At 42.5% G+C, this 16,448-nt stretch overlaps 1 protein-coding gene across 1 annotated transcript in view; it reads left to right on the plus strand.

Moving 5' to 3' along the window:
- Positions 1-14,875, plus strand: part of CRB1 (crumbs cell polarity complex component 1) — a 149,521-nt gene extending 134,646 nt beyond the window's left edge. The window contains 2 exon segments of the mRNA XM_007539736.2: positions 14,673-14,817; positions 14,820-14,875. Of these exon segments, the coding sequence (XP_007539798.2) occupies positions 14,673-14,817; positions 14,820-14,875 (201 nt within the window).
- The last annotated feature ends 1,573 nt before the right edge of the window (positions 14,876-16,448 follow it).

The following is a 16,448-nucleotide window of genomic DNA, read 5'->3' on the forward strand; positions in this document are numbered from 1 at the left end:
CTTTTGACCAACTAGAGAAAGTTGGCGAGTATAAATCTAAATGAAGAAAGAGCCACAGTGTAACTCTCACATCAGAATGTTGGTGCCAACAGATCATGAGAAATCCCATAACTATCCATGGTATGCCTGGCACTGTGCTTGGCACTGGTAGGCAGAGCTAGGACAGATCGATGGGAAAAATAATACTTAAAGCAATCCATGAATATCTTAATGTCTGGTAGGGGAGATAAGACTATCAGTGGAGGTCTGGTGAAACAGCTTACCTGACAGTAAAATGCTTTGCCATATGCACAACCCAGGTTCAAGACTACCCCCCACCTCATTGCAGGAAGCTCTGGTGCTGTGGGTTATTTCACTTTCTGCCTCCCTACCACTATCTATAAAAAGTGATAATAAATAAAGATTAGCCATGGGAACGAGATTTACTGAGCAATAGGAGTTCAGAAAGAACAAAAGATCTCCACAAGGAGCAGAAAAGCCAGGGGAAAATATCATGGAAGCAACAAGGACCACAAATTGGGGCTTTGGAAGAATTATTTTCTTCATGAAAATATTTTAAAAATATATCTTTTCAGTTTTATTTTGAAAAAAAGTGAAACCAAAAATCTTTAAAAGGCAGTGTAATAAAGACATGCATTCCTGTCATGTAGCCCAACTAATTTTTAATAACATCATGCTATCTTGTCCTTAGTTCTGTCTATGCCTTTTTTTGCCATACATTTAGGAAATGGGTTGCAAATTTTATTATTATTATTTTAATTATTATCATTATTATTTATACTTTGTCACTAACTATTTCATCATTTGTCTCCCAAGAAATAGAACTTTCTTTCTACCACCACATACAAGGATAGTTGTTCCTCAGTGTCTGTGATAGGCTCATAGAGAAATGTGGCTTTAAAGATAAATAATAGGGGTCAGGCAGTGGTGCACCTGGTTAAGCGCTCACATTACAGTGTGCAAGGATCCTGGTTCAAGCCCCCTTGGATAGGGCCCACTTTCCCGTATGCCTCTCCCAATCATATCAAATAATACTGCATCCGCCGATCACAACCTAACCAATGCAACGATTGCCACCTCAATATGCTTCACTTCAGACTGTGTCTAGAGACTTCACGTGTGGAATGACAACCCTTCAGCTTCATTACTCGGGTGAGACCTTTCCTTTCATAGTAGACTCTAATTTCATCTCAGGTGGTTCACTTTCTAACAAAGTCCCAAAACCTAGATATACACCAGTTTCTGTGAGAGAGAGCATATGTTCACACGTATCCATAAACTACTGCAAAATATATACCTGAAAGCAGAAGTACACTAGAGTTTGCAGTGAGTACCTCCCTAACACTTCCTCTCCACTATTCCAAGCTTTGGGTCCATGATTGCTCAACAATTTGTTTGGCTTCGTATGTTAACTCTCTTTTCAGTCACCAGGTTCCAGATGCCATCAGGATGCTGGCCAGGCTTCCCTGGATTGAAGACCCCACCAATGTGTCCTGGAGCTCCGCTTCCCCAGAGACCCATCCTACTAGGGAAAGAGAGAGGCAGATAGGGAGTATGGACCGACCAGTCAACGCTCATGTTCAGCGGGGAAGCAATTACAGAAGCCAGACCTTCTACCTTCTGCAACCCACAATGACCCTGGGTCTATGCTCCCAGAGGGATAGAGAGTGGGAAAGCTATCAGGGGAGGGAGTGGGATATGGAGATTGGGTGGTGGGAATTGTGTGGAGTTGTACCCCTCCTACCCTATGGTTTTGTTAATTAATCCTTTCTTAAATTAAAATATATATATATATATCTAAATATATATATATATCTAAAAAAAAAGATAAATAATAGGGGTCAGGCAGTGGTGCACCTGGTTAAGTGCTCACATTACAGTGTGCAAGGATCCTGGTTCAAGCCCCCTGGTCCTGACCTGCAAGGGGAAACCTTCATGAGTGGTAAAGCAGGGTTGTGAGTGTCTCTCTCTCTCTCCTCCTTTCTCTATCTCCCCCTCCTCTCTCATTTTGTCTCTGTCTCTATCCAATAATAAATAAATAAATAAATAAATAAAGATACAAATATAAGAAAAACAGTCCTCAAATAACATTTAGTTCAGTGTTTATCAAATTTTTTTCTTAGGGCTAGGTGGTAATACACTTAGTTGAGCACACAAGTTATCCTGCACAAGGACCCAGGTTCAAGGTCCTGGTCTCCACATTCAAGGGAGAAGGTTCATAAGTAGTGAAGCAGTGCTGCAGGTGTGTGTGTGTGTGTGTGTGTGTGTGTGTGTGTGTGTGTGTCTATCATCCATCTCAGTTTCTCTCTATCCAATAGTGAAATAAATAACATGTTTAAACTGTTTATTAGCTTTTTTCTTATCCCTTACAGCACAAATAATTTTAAGCAAGTTGATTCTCTTAGAAGACCTGCTATATATATTCTCTGTTGGTTCTTTCTTAGCTTGGATGGCCAATATCCCTGATTAGAAACAGATATGTTCAGGGCTAGCAAGAGAGCTTGCCTGGGAGGGTGCCTGCTTTTTTAACACATGGCTCAGGTTTTAGCCTGGTCCCCACTGCACTGGAAGAAGCTTGGGTGCTGTGGTATTCATTCTCTCTCTCTCTCTCTCCCTCTCTCCCCCCCCCCCCTATAAAAAAATCAACTTAGAGCAGTGAAGTCTTGATAATAACAAACGAAAAAAGAGTTCAGTGTTTATTATATGGTCAGATAGCTCAGCTGTCAAAGTCTAGGACTCTCATGCCTGAGACTCTCATATATTGTACTAATTATCTGGTCGGTCTCTCTCTCTCTCTTTTTCTCTCCCTCCCTCCCTCCACCCCTCTCTCTCTCCCTCCTTCCCTCTCTCTTTCTCTTTCTCCTTTCCTCCCTTTCTTTCTTTCTCTCTTTCTTCTAGTCTTCCTCTTTTATTTTTTTGAACCAGAGAACTACTCATCCCTGGTTTATTATATGCCAGAGATTGAATCTGGGACATCTGTGTCTCAGGCATAAAAGTCAGTTGCATCATCACTATATCTCCCCAGCCACATTCTTTTAATGTGAAGCTCTATCTGATATGAAATAAATAAAAATAAATCTTAAAATAAAAGATAGTTCTCCTTCCTTTTTTAAATAATGTATTTATTTATTATTGGATAGCGATAGAGAGAAGTTGAGAGAGGAGGGGAAAATAGAGAGAGAAAGAGAGAGCTAGATGCTCGAAGACCTGCTTCACCACTCATGAAGCTTTCCCCTTGTAGGTGAGGACCAAGGGCTTGAACCAGGGTCCTTGCGCACTGTCACGTGAGTGCTTAACCAGGTGCACCACGACCTGGCCCCTATTATTTGTCTTGAAGTCATACTTCTCTATGAGCCTATCACAGACATTAAGCAATGACAACGCATGTGAAACTGCTGTGATTCTGACCCTTCCCTTCACCGGAGAGAGGATGCAAAGCATCCTGGAATGGTGTCTAGAGGGGCTATACTCCCAGGCTGGGTAAACCTTTTTCTGACAAATGAGGAGCTTTCTGCTTAGGAAAGATTTGTTTGAGGAAACACCTGCCCAGAAGAACGGAGAGTTAGAAACTGAAATTCCCATCTCCCTGAGCTCAAGGTAACAGAGTTCTTGAAGGAGAATGTGAGTAGAGGGTTCATGAGTTGAGGGCCATCTCAGAGCTGATGGCTGCTGTGAATAGTTCTGCTGACGAGACCTTGCTTGTTTCTCACAAAGCAGTCCCAAGTGTCAGTTGTGATGGATAGTTCAGTTTTGTTCCTTCGTAAACATTCTTAGTTCCTAATAAAAGTTCCTGAGTAAAGTTTAGTCTTGATTTCTTGATGTCTGAAGTTAGGTCTTGTTGCAAGACCTCAAATAGAACATTGTGAGATAATCTATCTGGAGTTCACTTTGTGATTTAAGGGAATGCAAAATGCAGACTGGTTTGTACAGGTGCTCTGCAGTGCTTGAGGAGAACTGTAGTTGCTTAGAAGCAAGCATGTGGTGTTGTTAGCCTGAGCTGAGGGGGCAATTGTGACATTTTTATGTGTGGGGGCTACCAGGGAATACGGAGTGGTAGCTTCCATCATGGTATGGGCAGCTCATACAAACTACAGATAGTTCACACAGCTAAAACTGAGTGACAGAAGGCAATGACTCAGCCTCTCTGAGATGGTGACAGGAATGATAATCCCTGCCTAGCTGGGTCATTGGAAGAATGAACTAAATCACTGACCCAGTACTAGCGGAAATGGTAGCTGTTATCTTTAAGCAGCAAATGTACAAAACCATAATAAAATCTTGAATTTGAGCTGCAGGAGTTTGGCTCTTGTATGAGGATAGAAAGGTAAGATAAATTTTACTCACAAGGTTTTCTGGTCCAAGGAAAATAGTTCTTTCACTAGCAAACACCTGCTAGTAGAAAGAAAGATGAGAAAGTAGTGTCTCCCAAGTTCTAGCTGTGTCTGTGTCTGTAATGATGCCTTACATCTGGCAGTGGGATGGGGAGAAGGTTGTGAAATATCAGGACAGGAGTTTCATACCCAAAGTTGAGACCAGTGGGGCTATTGATTCGTCGTGGTATTTTCTTTTTCTTTTTCTTTTTACCAGAGCACTGCTCAACTCTGGCTTATGGTGATGCAGGAGATTGAACCTGGGACTTTGGAGCTTCTGGCAGCTTGAGAGTCTCTTTGCATAACCATTATGCTATCTACCTCCACCCCATCATTGTGCTTTCTAGAACAGATTGTGATTATACAGGATGCAAGGTCGACAATTGCTTGTTGAACACAGCAGTAAATGGATCCCTTTATTACCAGTGTTACAGCACATCTACAATCTCAGAGCAGTTATGCTCTTTTCCCTAGAGGTCCACAAGGGAACACAGTAGTACTTGGGCTAAAGGCTGGCAGAGAGTCTGGTGGTCTAAACTAGTGGGACTGGACAGATAGCTCATTGGATATGCACAGCCCAAAGTTTGAACCCCAGCACCACCTGAATGTGCCATGATGCCTGGAGAAGCTCTAATTTCTCTTGGTCTGTCTCTGTCTGTTTCTCTGCGCTATGAAAATGTCAGCCTGAAAGTGGTGGAGTAACACATGTGCAAGGTCCCAATGTGCCTCATGTTACATCTGGTTCCTTTTTCTTATGTGTCTCTCATGTATCCAACCACATTCCCAACTTTACTATTCTGTCCTCTTCCAGGTGTCTGCGATAGAAAGCGTATGGAATTTTTCCAGGACAGTACCTTCTGGGCCTGTGGTCCCCAGCTTGGTGTGCACCCCAGGCAATCCCCCCCCAGCCCCTTGCAGCCAGATCAGCTATAAGAAATTGTAATTATTTGGAAATAACTCAGGAGAAAGATTTTCTGTGGAGTCTTTCTTTCCAGCGAGGGACTTGCAATACTGTCGTGTCCCTCAGCTTTGGCAGGGCCAAGATATGCCATTGTTTGGCTTGCAGCCATCTCAGGAAGAGCTTGCCTGGTTGCTGGGAGAAGTGGAAGAGCAGATGAAGTGAGGGGGCCTGGCAAGGCGAAGACAATGCTTGGCCTCCATGCAGATTCCCCCCCCCCCCACGCATCTCTCCTTCCCTCCTCCATCCTCTGTTGCCTGCTGAGTGGACCCTTCTGGGATGGAAAGATTCCAGCTCTGTCGTCCACCATCTTCACCTCACTAGACTTTCCTTCCGTGAAAGGAGCAGCGGGTTGAGTCGCCACCTCCTTGGACACTTGTCACAGTCTGTCTTTGGGCATTGCAGTCACCTCTTTCCTCCTCTTTAGCTGTAAAGTGGACAGTGTATTTATGGTTAAGAATTGGCTGCTAGAGCAATGTTAACTTTATAAACAGTTCTGGCACACATTCAGTATCACTATGGAAACAACTGTTTCTAGCAATTCAATGGTAAGATATGGTTCAAGGACTCAGGTCTGTGTGGGAGCTTTGTATCCTCCTCAACACTGAAGACCTACTTGGCCGATGGTCATTCACAAAGACCACCCTCTTCAGTCATAAGTACAGAGTATTCCTCTTTCTCCGTTACTCCTTCTGCTTAATTAAGGGGTGGATATTGTTTTCTTCATTTTACTTTAGATATATAGATGAGATGAAAGCCAATACTTTTTTTTTTTTTTTGTCATTTCTAGGGCTTCACCACTATGGGCCATTTTTTACCCCTTCAGATAGAAAGAGACAGAGTGAGAGAAGGGAAGGCCCCATAGCCACGCCCCACCAGCTCCCCCTGTTGCAGGTGGAGCCAGACTCAAACCTAGAACACACACATGGCAAAGCTGGTGCCTCTTAGATGAAATCTCTTGTCCCTAACCAACTATTTTTTTTTCTTTTTTTAATCTGTATTTATTGGATAAGGACAGCCAGGATTTGAGAAGGAAGGGAAGGGGGTAATAGAGCAGGAGAGAGAGAGAAAGAGAGAGAGAGAGAGAGAGATAAAGAGAGAGAAAGAGAGAGAGAGAAGCACCAGCAGCACTGCTTCACCACTTACAAAATTATCCCCCTGCAGGTAGGGTGTGGGGACTCAAACCTGGGCCCTTGTACATTGTAACACATGCGCTCAGCCAGGCCACATGTAACACATGCACCACCATTGAGGCCTCAAACAAAGACCACTTGGGTTCATTCAGGATGAAGGCCAGCTGTGATGGAAATGGTTTTTAGGAAAATTCCTCACTGCTGGGTTTTCCTACAAATGTTGTGGGTCTGGAATTAGAGCAACTGGGTACATGACACTTAGGGAGGTTAGCTGTGGCTGTTCGATAACGTCCCAGTTAAAAATCACAGTTAATTTCAGCTCAGGAAATAAAAACAAATTTTTTAGCAGAAAATAGAAAAACATCAGTTTGATGGTTTTATCTTCTGATTGGCTTCATCTGTGCTTCAGGAAGGAGTGCTGTGAATAGGTAAGCACTGCGTGAGGAGTGTATTGGAAGGCTATTTGGTCCAATCTTTGAGCAGGAAGAGCACTGCTTAAATAGTAGCCTTGGACTGGGAAAATAGCACAGTACCTAACCAACTCTTTATAACACTCCTATATTTATCAATTACTTTTTTTGTTTTTGCATCCAGAGTTATCATTGCTGGGGCTGGGTGCCTGCACTATGAATCCACTGCTCCTGAAAGCCTTGTTTCCCATTTTGGTTGCTCTTGATATGCCTTTGTTGTCGTACTAATTCTTATAATGGTATATTGGCCTTAGATATTATGGCAACACACACATATACACACAGTTGAGTTTCAGAAGCTCACATATTGAGACTGGCACGCAACCTATGATCAACTGACCTATTTAAACTTTTTAAGTTCCCATCTTATATTGTCTCCAGATAGTTCTACACAATTGGGACGTAAACAAATGCTAAAAAGGATTTAAAGTAATTCACTCCACTGTAGTGTTTTGCAGGAACCAATTTTTGACCCCAAGACACTGCTGCTGATTCTAACTACAGACTTCCTGCTGGTCTTACAAAAAAAATCCAGGCACAAGAGAAAGAGGGATCTGAAAGGTGGATTCATGAAATTCCTCCCTTTAAGTCAAAGCTTTTGTGTTTTCACTTCCTGTCACCTGGAAATGTGAGATCAAGTCTCCCAAGAAGTTATGCAATGCTTCATGTTCGTTGAAGGGAGCCCCTTTCAGTGTGTTTATTGTTTCCATGTGCTTCGGAAAGCCACCAGCAGTCCTAAGTATTATGGCAGATAGACCGTGATGCTGAGGACAGAAATGGTGCCCTTTCTGTTTCTTTTCAGACAAGCCAGATCACTTTGTGATTTCAAAATTAGGTGCCTATTCAGTCATCAGTGAGCGGGTAGCTGATTTTAATGGGCCAGACTGACAGACTGGGCCAGCTGTACAGCAGCACAGAGGTGACATTAACTGGCCCTAGCCTTCCCAATAAGGGCTTGGAGCACTGACATGTCACTTTCTGGGGTTGGCGGTGGTGTGGGGGTGGGCAAGCAGAACCAAGGAAGTCATCAGGGATGGATCTTGCCAGGTAGTAACAAACAAGAGTCCTGGCAAGAGTTGTGTTTTCACTGTGCCTGCAAACTAGGGGGAACTCTGTACCTGCCAGACTGAGATCCTAACATATGGGAATGCTGAACTCCATTCCCTGACAGGGCAGCTTGGCACACACATGCTAAGCAGACACCACACATGACAAAAACAAGTCCAAACTCATTTCTGTTTAGCAAGCCCACACTGAGTTCATTCTCCCTTCAGAAGAAGTACAGCATAAAATACCGTTTCTAGAGAAAAAAACAAACAAAAACCACTAATATATGGTTCCAGCATTTTCCAGCACACTCTCAGGTAAGAAGCTTCTAAATGAGTTTAGTCAGATTTACTACAGAATGCCTTGCCTCTGCCACATAAAGGCCCTAACCTGCCAAGTCTCAGAATTCATCTTCTCTGGAGAAAAAGAAAACATGAAACATCTATTTATTTTATTCTTCAGGTGTGGAGTTTGTTGTAATCACACTTTAAGTTAATCATGCATAAAATACATGTTAGAGAAGATGTTAACATAATAAATAGCAGGACAGACTAGAGCTCAAGACATTAAAAGTACCTCCCATGAAGGTTGTAATTTAATTGGGGAGCTAGAAGCCTTTTCAGAACAAGGTGAAGCAAGCAAACGCTTTGCGCTGGAGGAAGCACGGGGCCTCTGCGTAGTTCCGACCTCAACTCCAGGCTGTTTTCCAGGACAGTCCCGCATGTGGAGGCCTCCTTTGGCTCATGTGTCGCAGAAGTTTCAGTGTTCAAAAGATGAACTCCAGTTCCGTGTATTTTAAGCATAGCTGAAGAATAACAGAGCAGGCAAAGAGACCTTTCAACCATGGGAATTCAAAAGCAAAAGACCCTCAAGAGGCTATTTCAAAACCCAGCTCATTCAGCTTGAATCCATGGCATAATGACATGCCCTGTTGGAGACAGTCAAGAGAACTGTTTCATCCCAAACTTTATCTGAAGCCTGGAATTGCAGTATTAGGTTTGTGGGCTGGATCCCTTGATAACACTGTAAAGCACTCAGGTAATTCAGTTTTATTTATTTTTTTATAAATAAGTAGAATTAGAAATAATAATCACAAGGGGAGGGTTCAAGTCCTGGAACATGATGGCAGAGGAGGACTTAGTGGGGGTTGAATTGTTATGTGGAAAACTGAGAAATGTTACACATGTACAAACTACTGTATTTTACTGTTGACTATAAACCATTAATCCCCCCAGTAAAGAAGGGAGGGGGAACCAAGAGGAGGTTGAGAAAGAAAGAAAGAAAGAAAGAAAGAAAGAAAGAAAGAAAGAAAGAAAGGAAGAAAGAAGTAATGGTCAATGGAATTACTTTTTTTAAAAAAGTATTTATTTTACTTTTGTTGCCCTTGTTGTTTTATTATTGTAGTTATTGTTGTTGTTACTGATGTCATTGTTGTTGGATAGGACAGAGAGAAATGGAGAGAGGAGGGAAGACAGAGAGGGGGAGAGAAAGATAGACACCTGCAGACCTGCTTCACCGCTTGTGCAGCGACACCCCTGCAGGTGAGGAGCTGGGGCTCAAACCGGGATCCTTAGGCCGGTCTTTGCACTTTGTACCACCTGTGCTTAACCCACTGCGCTACCACCCAACTCCCTATCAGTGAAATTCTAACAGCTACCCATGTGTGAGAACACAAGCAAACATGTTCTCACGCATGTTGTGTGCACGCGCGCGCATGTGTGTGTGTGTGTGTGCGTAGAACTTAATGTAGGTCATGGTTTATGTATTCTGAATTTGTTGTCTCCTCACGCCGATCCTTTGAAAGTGGGTGTCAATATCCAGTTTTTAAGATGACAATAATGAGTGTCTGAGAGGTGGCATGTTTGCTTGTGTTCTCATACATGGTTGGTAAGCAACAGAAGGACAGATAGGCTGTAAATGGGGTTGACCAGTGAGACCTCTGTAGACAAGAGACTTGGCTTTTCACATGTCACAGTATGTGTGAGGCCAGTCAAACTTCTCAGGATTTTTCTCTTTCTTTCTCTCTCTCATGGCATTCTATTTTAACTTCTGTTGGCACTCGAGTCTCACATATGCAAGATTTCATTGTCCCCAGGCCATCTTTGACTTCTTTTTATGATAGACAGAAATAAAGAGATAGAGATAGAAAGATAGCGAGAGACACCACAGCACTGCAGTTTCCAAGGGTGCCAGGGCTGGAACCTGGGCTGTGTAAGTGGCAAGGCATAAGCCCTGCCTGGTGAACTATGTTCTATCCAAGAACTATGGTGATCATGAGAATTTGCAGCCTACCCATTCCACCTCCAACGCAGTTCCTTCTCCCCCTTTAGCTGCAAGGTTGCAGATGGGAGGGTCTAGGTTTCTTCACCTTCCCAGGGTATTCGGTTTCAGGCCAAAGGAAAAGGGCTTAGAGAAGTTCAGCAAAACAGGCAACCAAGTGATTTCTCTCTACTCTGCCTAGCGGTGAGCACTTCTCTTCACCCATCTGCTCCTGATAACATCACTCTTTATGGGCAGGTTAGTCAATACCTAGAATATGAGAGCACACCATCTAGAAGTCCCAAGAAAACACCCAGAGTTTTTGTTGTTGCTTCTTTCTTTCTTTCTGTCCAGCTTCCATTTGCCTTTCTGAGTCCCAGACTTTTGACCTTCCAAGGCCAAGTCTATAACTATACTAATTTTTCCCAGCCCACAACTGCCATTTAAAAAATATTATTTTTTTTTTATACTTTTTTTTTTCCTCCAGGGTTATTGCTGGGCTCGGTGCCTGCACCATGAATCCACCGCTCCTGGAGGCCATTTTTCCCCCTTTTTTGTTGCCCTTGTTGTTGTAGCCTCGTTGTGGTTATCATTATTACCATTGTTGATGTCGTTCGTTGTTGGATAGGACAGAGAGAAATGGAGAGAGGAGGAGAAGACAGAGAGGGGGAGAGAAAGATAGACACCTGCAGACCTGCTTCACTGCCTGTGAAGCGACTGACTCCTCTGCAGGTGGGGAGCTGGGGGCTCGAACCGGAATCCTTACACCGGTCCTTGTGCTTTGCGCCATGTGTGCCGAACCCACTGCGTCACCGCCCAACCCCCCTGATTTATTATTTTCTACTTTGACAGAACAGAGAGGACTTGAGAGGGGAGGGGGACATAAAAGGAGAGAGAGAATGAGATGCCTGTGGCTCTATTTCACCATTTGCAAAGGATGGGGGTTGGGGACTTGAAACTGGGTCCTTGCACATGATAATGACTGTGCTTAACTGGGTGCATGACCTCCTGGACCCCATAGATATCTTTGGAGATAAAAAGATATAACTATCCACAAAAGGATGGTCACACAAATTCACCCTCAAGTTGAGGAAAATGGCTTTTCTCAAAAACTAATAAATTCTGTGTGCCTTGTTCCTACTATCCCAATAACTGAGAGATAAAAAGTCGCCATAACCCAGGATTTTTCACATTAATGTGTAAATGGAGAAGGGGAGGAGTACTTAGTGCTAATTCTCTACTAGCACCACATACCTGAGTGTTCTCTGGGCACCAAAATGAGCAATAGTAAACTCATAATCTTCTGACAGAAACCTTTGATTTATATCCTACTCCAGTTAATGATACACCTGTCTTCACAGTCATCTAATATGCTAGTGGGGAGTCATCCGCCATCTTGATTTCTCCTCTGCTCCTTTTTAAAAATTATTTCTTATTGAGGGGTTAATGGTTTCCAGTATAGTCTTTTAGTTTTTTTCATCACTCCTGTAACCAAAGGTCTGTGTTCCCATCCCCATTCCCATAGATAACCACTCTAGTTTTCCTATAGTCTTAGATATAGGTTGACACTTCTTTTTTTCACATTCCTATATTCAATTCTCTATATTCCACATCTGTAGTCATTCTTTATCTCCTTAGTTGCTTCAATGAGCATAATCTCCTTCAGTTCCATCCACTTTACCCCAAAGGATGCAATATTACCTTTTTATCCACTGAGTATGTAATATATATATATATATATATATATATATATATATATATATATATATATACACATTTAATTCAGTCATCTGCTGAAGAGCATTTTGGTTGTTTCCAAGGTCTTGCTATTGTGAATAAAGCCTCTATGAACATGGGGGTTGGGTGCATATATCCCTTTGAGTCAGTCTTATTATATCTTTTGGGTACATGCCTAGTAATGGACTTGCTGGATCATAAGGTATTTCCATTTGTACTTGTTTAAGGATTCTCCATGCTCTTCTCCATAGTGGCCGCACCAATTAGCACTCCCACCAGCAGTGCAGTAGAGTTCCTCTCTCTCCACACCCTGGCCCATACTTACTTTCTCTTGTTTCGTTGATGGAGCCCATGCTCACAGGTGTGAGGTGGAAGGAATCTCAATGTGGTTTCAGTTTGCATTTCTCTGATAATAAGTGAATTGGAGCATTTCCACATATGCTGGGGGTCATGTGCATCTCTTCTTTAGAGAACTGTCACTTTTCTGCACGTGGTTGTCCAATTCACCCAACACCATTTGTTAAAGTAACTTTCTAATCCCCACTGGGCAGTGTTGGCCCCTTTATTGTATATAATGTGCTTATGTGTGGGTTTAATTTTGGACTCTCTATCCTATTCCATAGGTCCATATGTCCATTTTTGTTCCAATACCACATTATTTTAGCTACTACTGCTTTACAGTATAAACTGAAGTCAGGAATTGTGATGGCTCCATTTTCATCCCCACCTCCACCCCCGTAGGAGTGCTCCTACTACTTGTGTTTTTTTTTTTCTTTTCATAACTCCACACGAATTTTTGGATAAGTTGTTCAGTGTTCTTGAAATATGTCATTGGGTTTTTTATAAGGATTGTATTGAATCTATAGATTGATTTTGGCAGAATTGCCATTTTAATGATATTTACATTTCCAACCCATAAACAGGGGATGTTCCTCCATTTATATGTGTCATCCTCTATTTCTTTTAACAGTGTTTTATAGTTTTCATTGAAAAGATCTTTCACCTACTTTGTTAGATTTATTCCTAGGTATTTTATCTTTTGGGATTCACTTGTAAATGGGGTTGCTTCTTTGAGTTCCCTTTCATCAGGCCCATCTTTTGTATAAAGAATTGCCACAGATTTACCAGTATTGATTTTGTAACCTGCTACTTTATTGAATTTATTTAAAAGTCCTGTGGCCTGGGAGGTGGCGCAGCGGATAAAGCGCTGGACTCTCAAGCATGAGGTTCTGAGTTCAATCCCCAGCAGCACACGTACCAGAGTGATGTCTGGTTCTTTCTCTCTCCTTCTATCTTTCTCATAAATAAATAAATAAAATCTTTAAAAAAAGTTATCAAAAAAGTCCCTAGGACAGTCAAACAAACAAAATAAACGAAGACTGTAACAACAGTGGTTTGATAGTGGGGAATGGGTTATAGAGAAAGTTAAACAAACTAAACTGATTTGCTACTACTTTTACTCTGACAAGGATTTCTCTGAAACCTAATTTAGAAGTTTGTATAGTATTTCCTTTCTAACTTTTCTGTGCATCTAAATCACAGTTCACATTATAACAACAACAAAAAAATGCTTGCAAACACATGGGACTCAACTTTAAACAAACCACAGTGTACAAGGAACAACCCCCTGAGAGCCCAGGATCCAGCACCTTTAGACAGGGTTCTACCACTATGTTCTGTTCCCAGATGTTTGGTTCAGCACTGAGCTCAGGGTTTCCACAACCTGGCAGTTGTTACATGGAATACAACTCAAGAGTGCTGACTATAGAAGCCAGTGTGAGACATCAGTTCACAGAACCCATCTCTGTCTTAGGCGCTTTCCCATGAGACCCAGCTAATTTAATTAGCTTCCTTTCTGCCCTAGAAGACTGTACAATTACCTCTTCTGTCCAAAATCAGAACTTTGGGCAAGAGAGGGAAGAGATTATAAGCAATGTGTTTCTGTCCATGCAGGACTGTTGTATAGAGCCTCGAGTGGCTTCATCTTTTTTGCTTTTGATGTCACACCAATGAGATTACTGACTAAGATTAGACATAGAGCAAATATCCTGGATGCCTCATATCAACTTTTGACTTGAAATTTTAGGTGTAGATGGATGGTCACTTTCACGTGATCTAGAAATTTAAAAAAAAAAAAAGGCCGTTGCTTTATTTTTTCCCCTTTCTGTTGCCCTTGTTGTTTATCATTGTTGTTAGTATTATTGTTGTTGTATAGGCTGGGACAAGAGAAGTTGAGAGAGGAGGGGAAGACAGAGAGGAGGAGAGAAAGACACCTGCAGACCTGCTTCAGCACCTGTGAGGTGACCGCCCTGCTCGTGGGGAACCAGTCCTTGTGCTTCGCACCATGTGCGCTTAACCTGCTGCACTACCGCCCACCCCCACGGCCGTTGCTTTAATATCTTGGCCCTTTTACACACGTCCAGGTAGCAACAGCATGCTGGTTAGTTCTCGTGCCAGGTTTGCAGCATTCTCCTGAATGTCTGCCTCTGCTCTGTAATTCATATCTCAGCTATTGTATCCTTCTAGTTGGCAGGTGGCTTGATCTCGAACCTCTACACCATCTTTGGTACCTCTGCTCTGTAATTCATATCATAGCTATTGTATCCTTCTAGTTGGCAGGTGGCTTGATTTCAAATCTCTTCACCATCTTTGGTACCTCTGCTCTGTAATTCATATCACAGCTATTGTATCCTTCTAGTTGGCAGGTAGCTTGATCTCGAACCTCTTCACCATCTTAGGCTCAGCAACCTCAGCTCTGTTGTTGATCCTCTTTCTGGCAATTGTTGCCTCCAGCAAAAGGTCAACTCAAGGAACCTAAAGCCCCTGCTGGCAGGAGAAGGAAGGCTCAGGGTGGGAATGTGGAGAGTGATGCCACCCCCCACAATGGAGAGGCTGATTTAGAAGCACCTTGGAGGAGGGGTTCACACACCGTATTCTGATGATTGTCCTCCATGGTATGCAGCCACACCTGGAGACAATAATTTACTCCAAGGATCACATCAAAACTGTGAGAAGGTCTTCTGAGATCACTTTAGGAATGTTCGTGATAGTTCGACTTGACACCGCTGTTTTTATTGTGTTTCACTAGCCCAGCACAGAACAATCTTTTTGTGCCAGTAATTTCAGAATCATAATTAGCAAACATACCTTCCAAAGGACAGTGCCTCCTCAGAAAAGTTCCAGTGCCTGTCTTGTAAGCTCTTTACTCTTTATAGCCCGAGAGAATGTGTGTTTACCCATCAGTTTGGAACTCCATCTTTTACACAGAAATTACACGAACAAGTAGAAAATGTCACCCACTCTTCTTATCAAGTCTGAAAGATGTTAGTTATATACCTCTGGTAAGATTTACACTTTTGCCCTTCTTGCTGGATTCAAGAAAGCCATGATTATGACCTACAGCTAAAAAGTGAATCAATGGTAACAAATAAAATTTGAGATGTGTTTGTGTTCTTTCTGAGGGTTTTTTTTTAATGTTTTATCTGGTGAAAATTATCTCTAGGAACATTTGATGAACTGTCTTATGAATTTCACCTAAGTCATGCCATGCTAGCAAAATTTAATGCCAATGCTCTTTGTAAAGGGTTTTTGAAGGTCAAATCACTTTCCTAGATAAAAGACAAGACATATAGAAACTCAAGAGTCTCAGTTCTGACAGGTGGAACTTTTTCATTCAACCTCTTTTTGAAAAATCAGTGCCAACCAGTGATTTTGTGTAGAGGTAAGAACCCCAGAGTGAGCTCTGTGTGTTTCTAAAAGTTTGTGCAGAAGACTTTCTGTAGAGAATGGAGAGAAAATACTGACTGTATCTTTATAATTTTTCCCCAAAGCATTTGGTTACATTGGTTATATGTTTTGAAATGCCTATGCAACACTATTAAAGCAGATTGTAAATAGAAATTTAATTATGGTAGGATAGGTTCTGAACAGTTGTCGAACATGAGTTCCTAGATTGGTTCTAGAGAAATTTATCCTTCTCAGCGACTCAAGGACATCATTTCAGAAATTACCCTCCTTGGGACAGCTCACCTAATAGAGAAGGCTCCCTGGCATGAAGCCCTGAGGTAACTACCTCATCCCCCCCCCCCACCCACCTCAGTGCTACTTAGCAGGAACAGGTGGCTTGCTAGAGAGCAAAAGGAGACTGGGGACCAGGAGGTAGCTCACCTGGTAGAGTATGATTCTTACCAAGGTCAAAACCCCAGCATCACCTGGGAGCATCTTCATGACGGGAGAAGGAGGAGCTCCCCAGAGCATGCAGGGTGGCTGTGGTGTCTCTCTCCTCTCATATACGCTCCTCTGCTCTCTCCCTCCACTCATTTCAAAATTAAAAAAAAAAAAAAGCGTGGGAGGCTGTTCATCTGTACCTACCTGGGGACCCCAAGTTCATTCCCAGCACTACACTGAAAATCCAGAAAAGCGGGATGCAAGTGTCCGCACACATGAGACAACCCAAGGAAGAGGACAGCAGCCG

The sequence above is a fragment of the Erinaceus europaeus genome, chromosome 19 (genome assembly GCF_950295315.1).
Source record: "Erinaceus europaeus chromosome 19, mEriEur2.1, whole genome shotgun sequence".
Lineage (NCBI taxonomy): Eukaryota > Metazoa > Chordata > Mammalia > Eulipotyphla > Erinaceidae > Erinaceus > Erinaceus europaeus.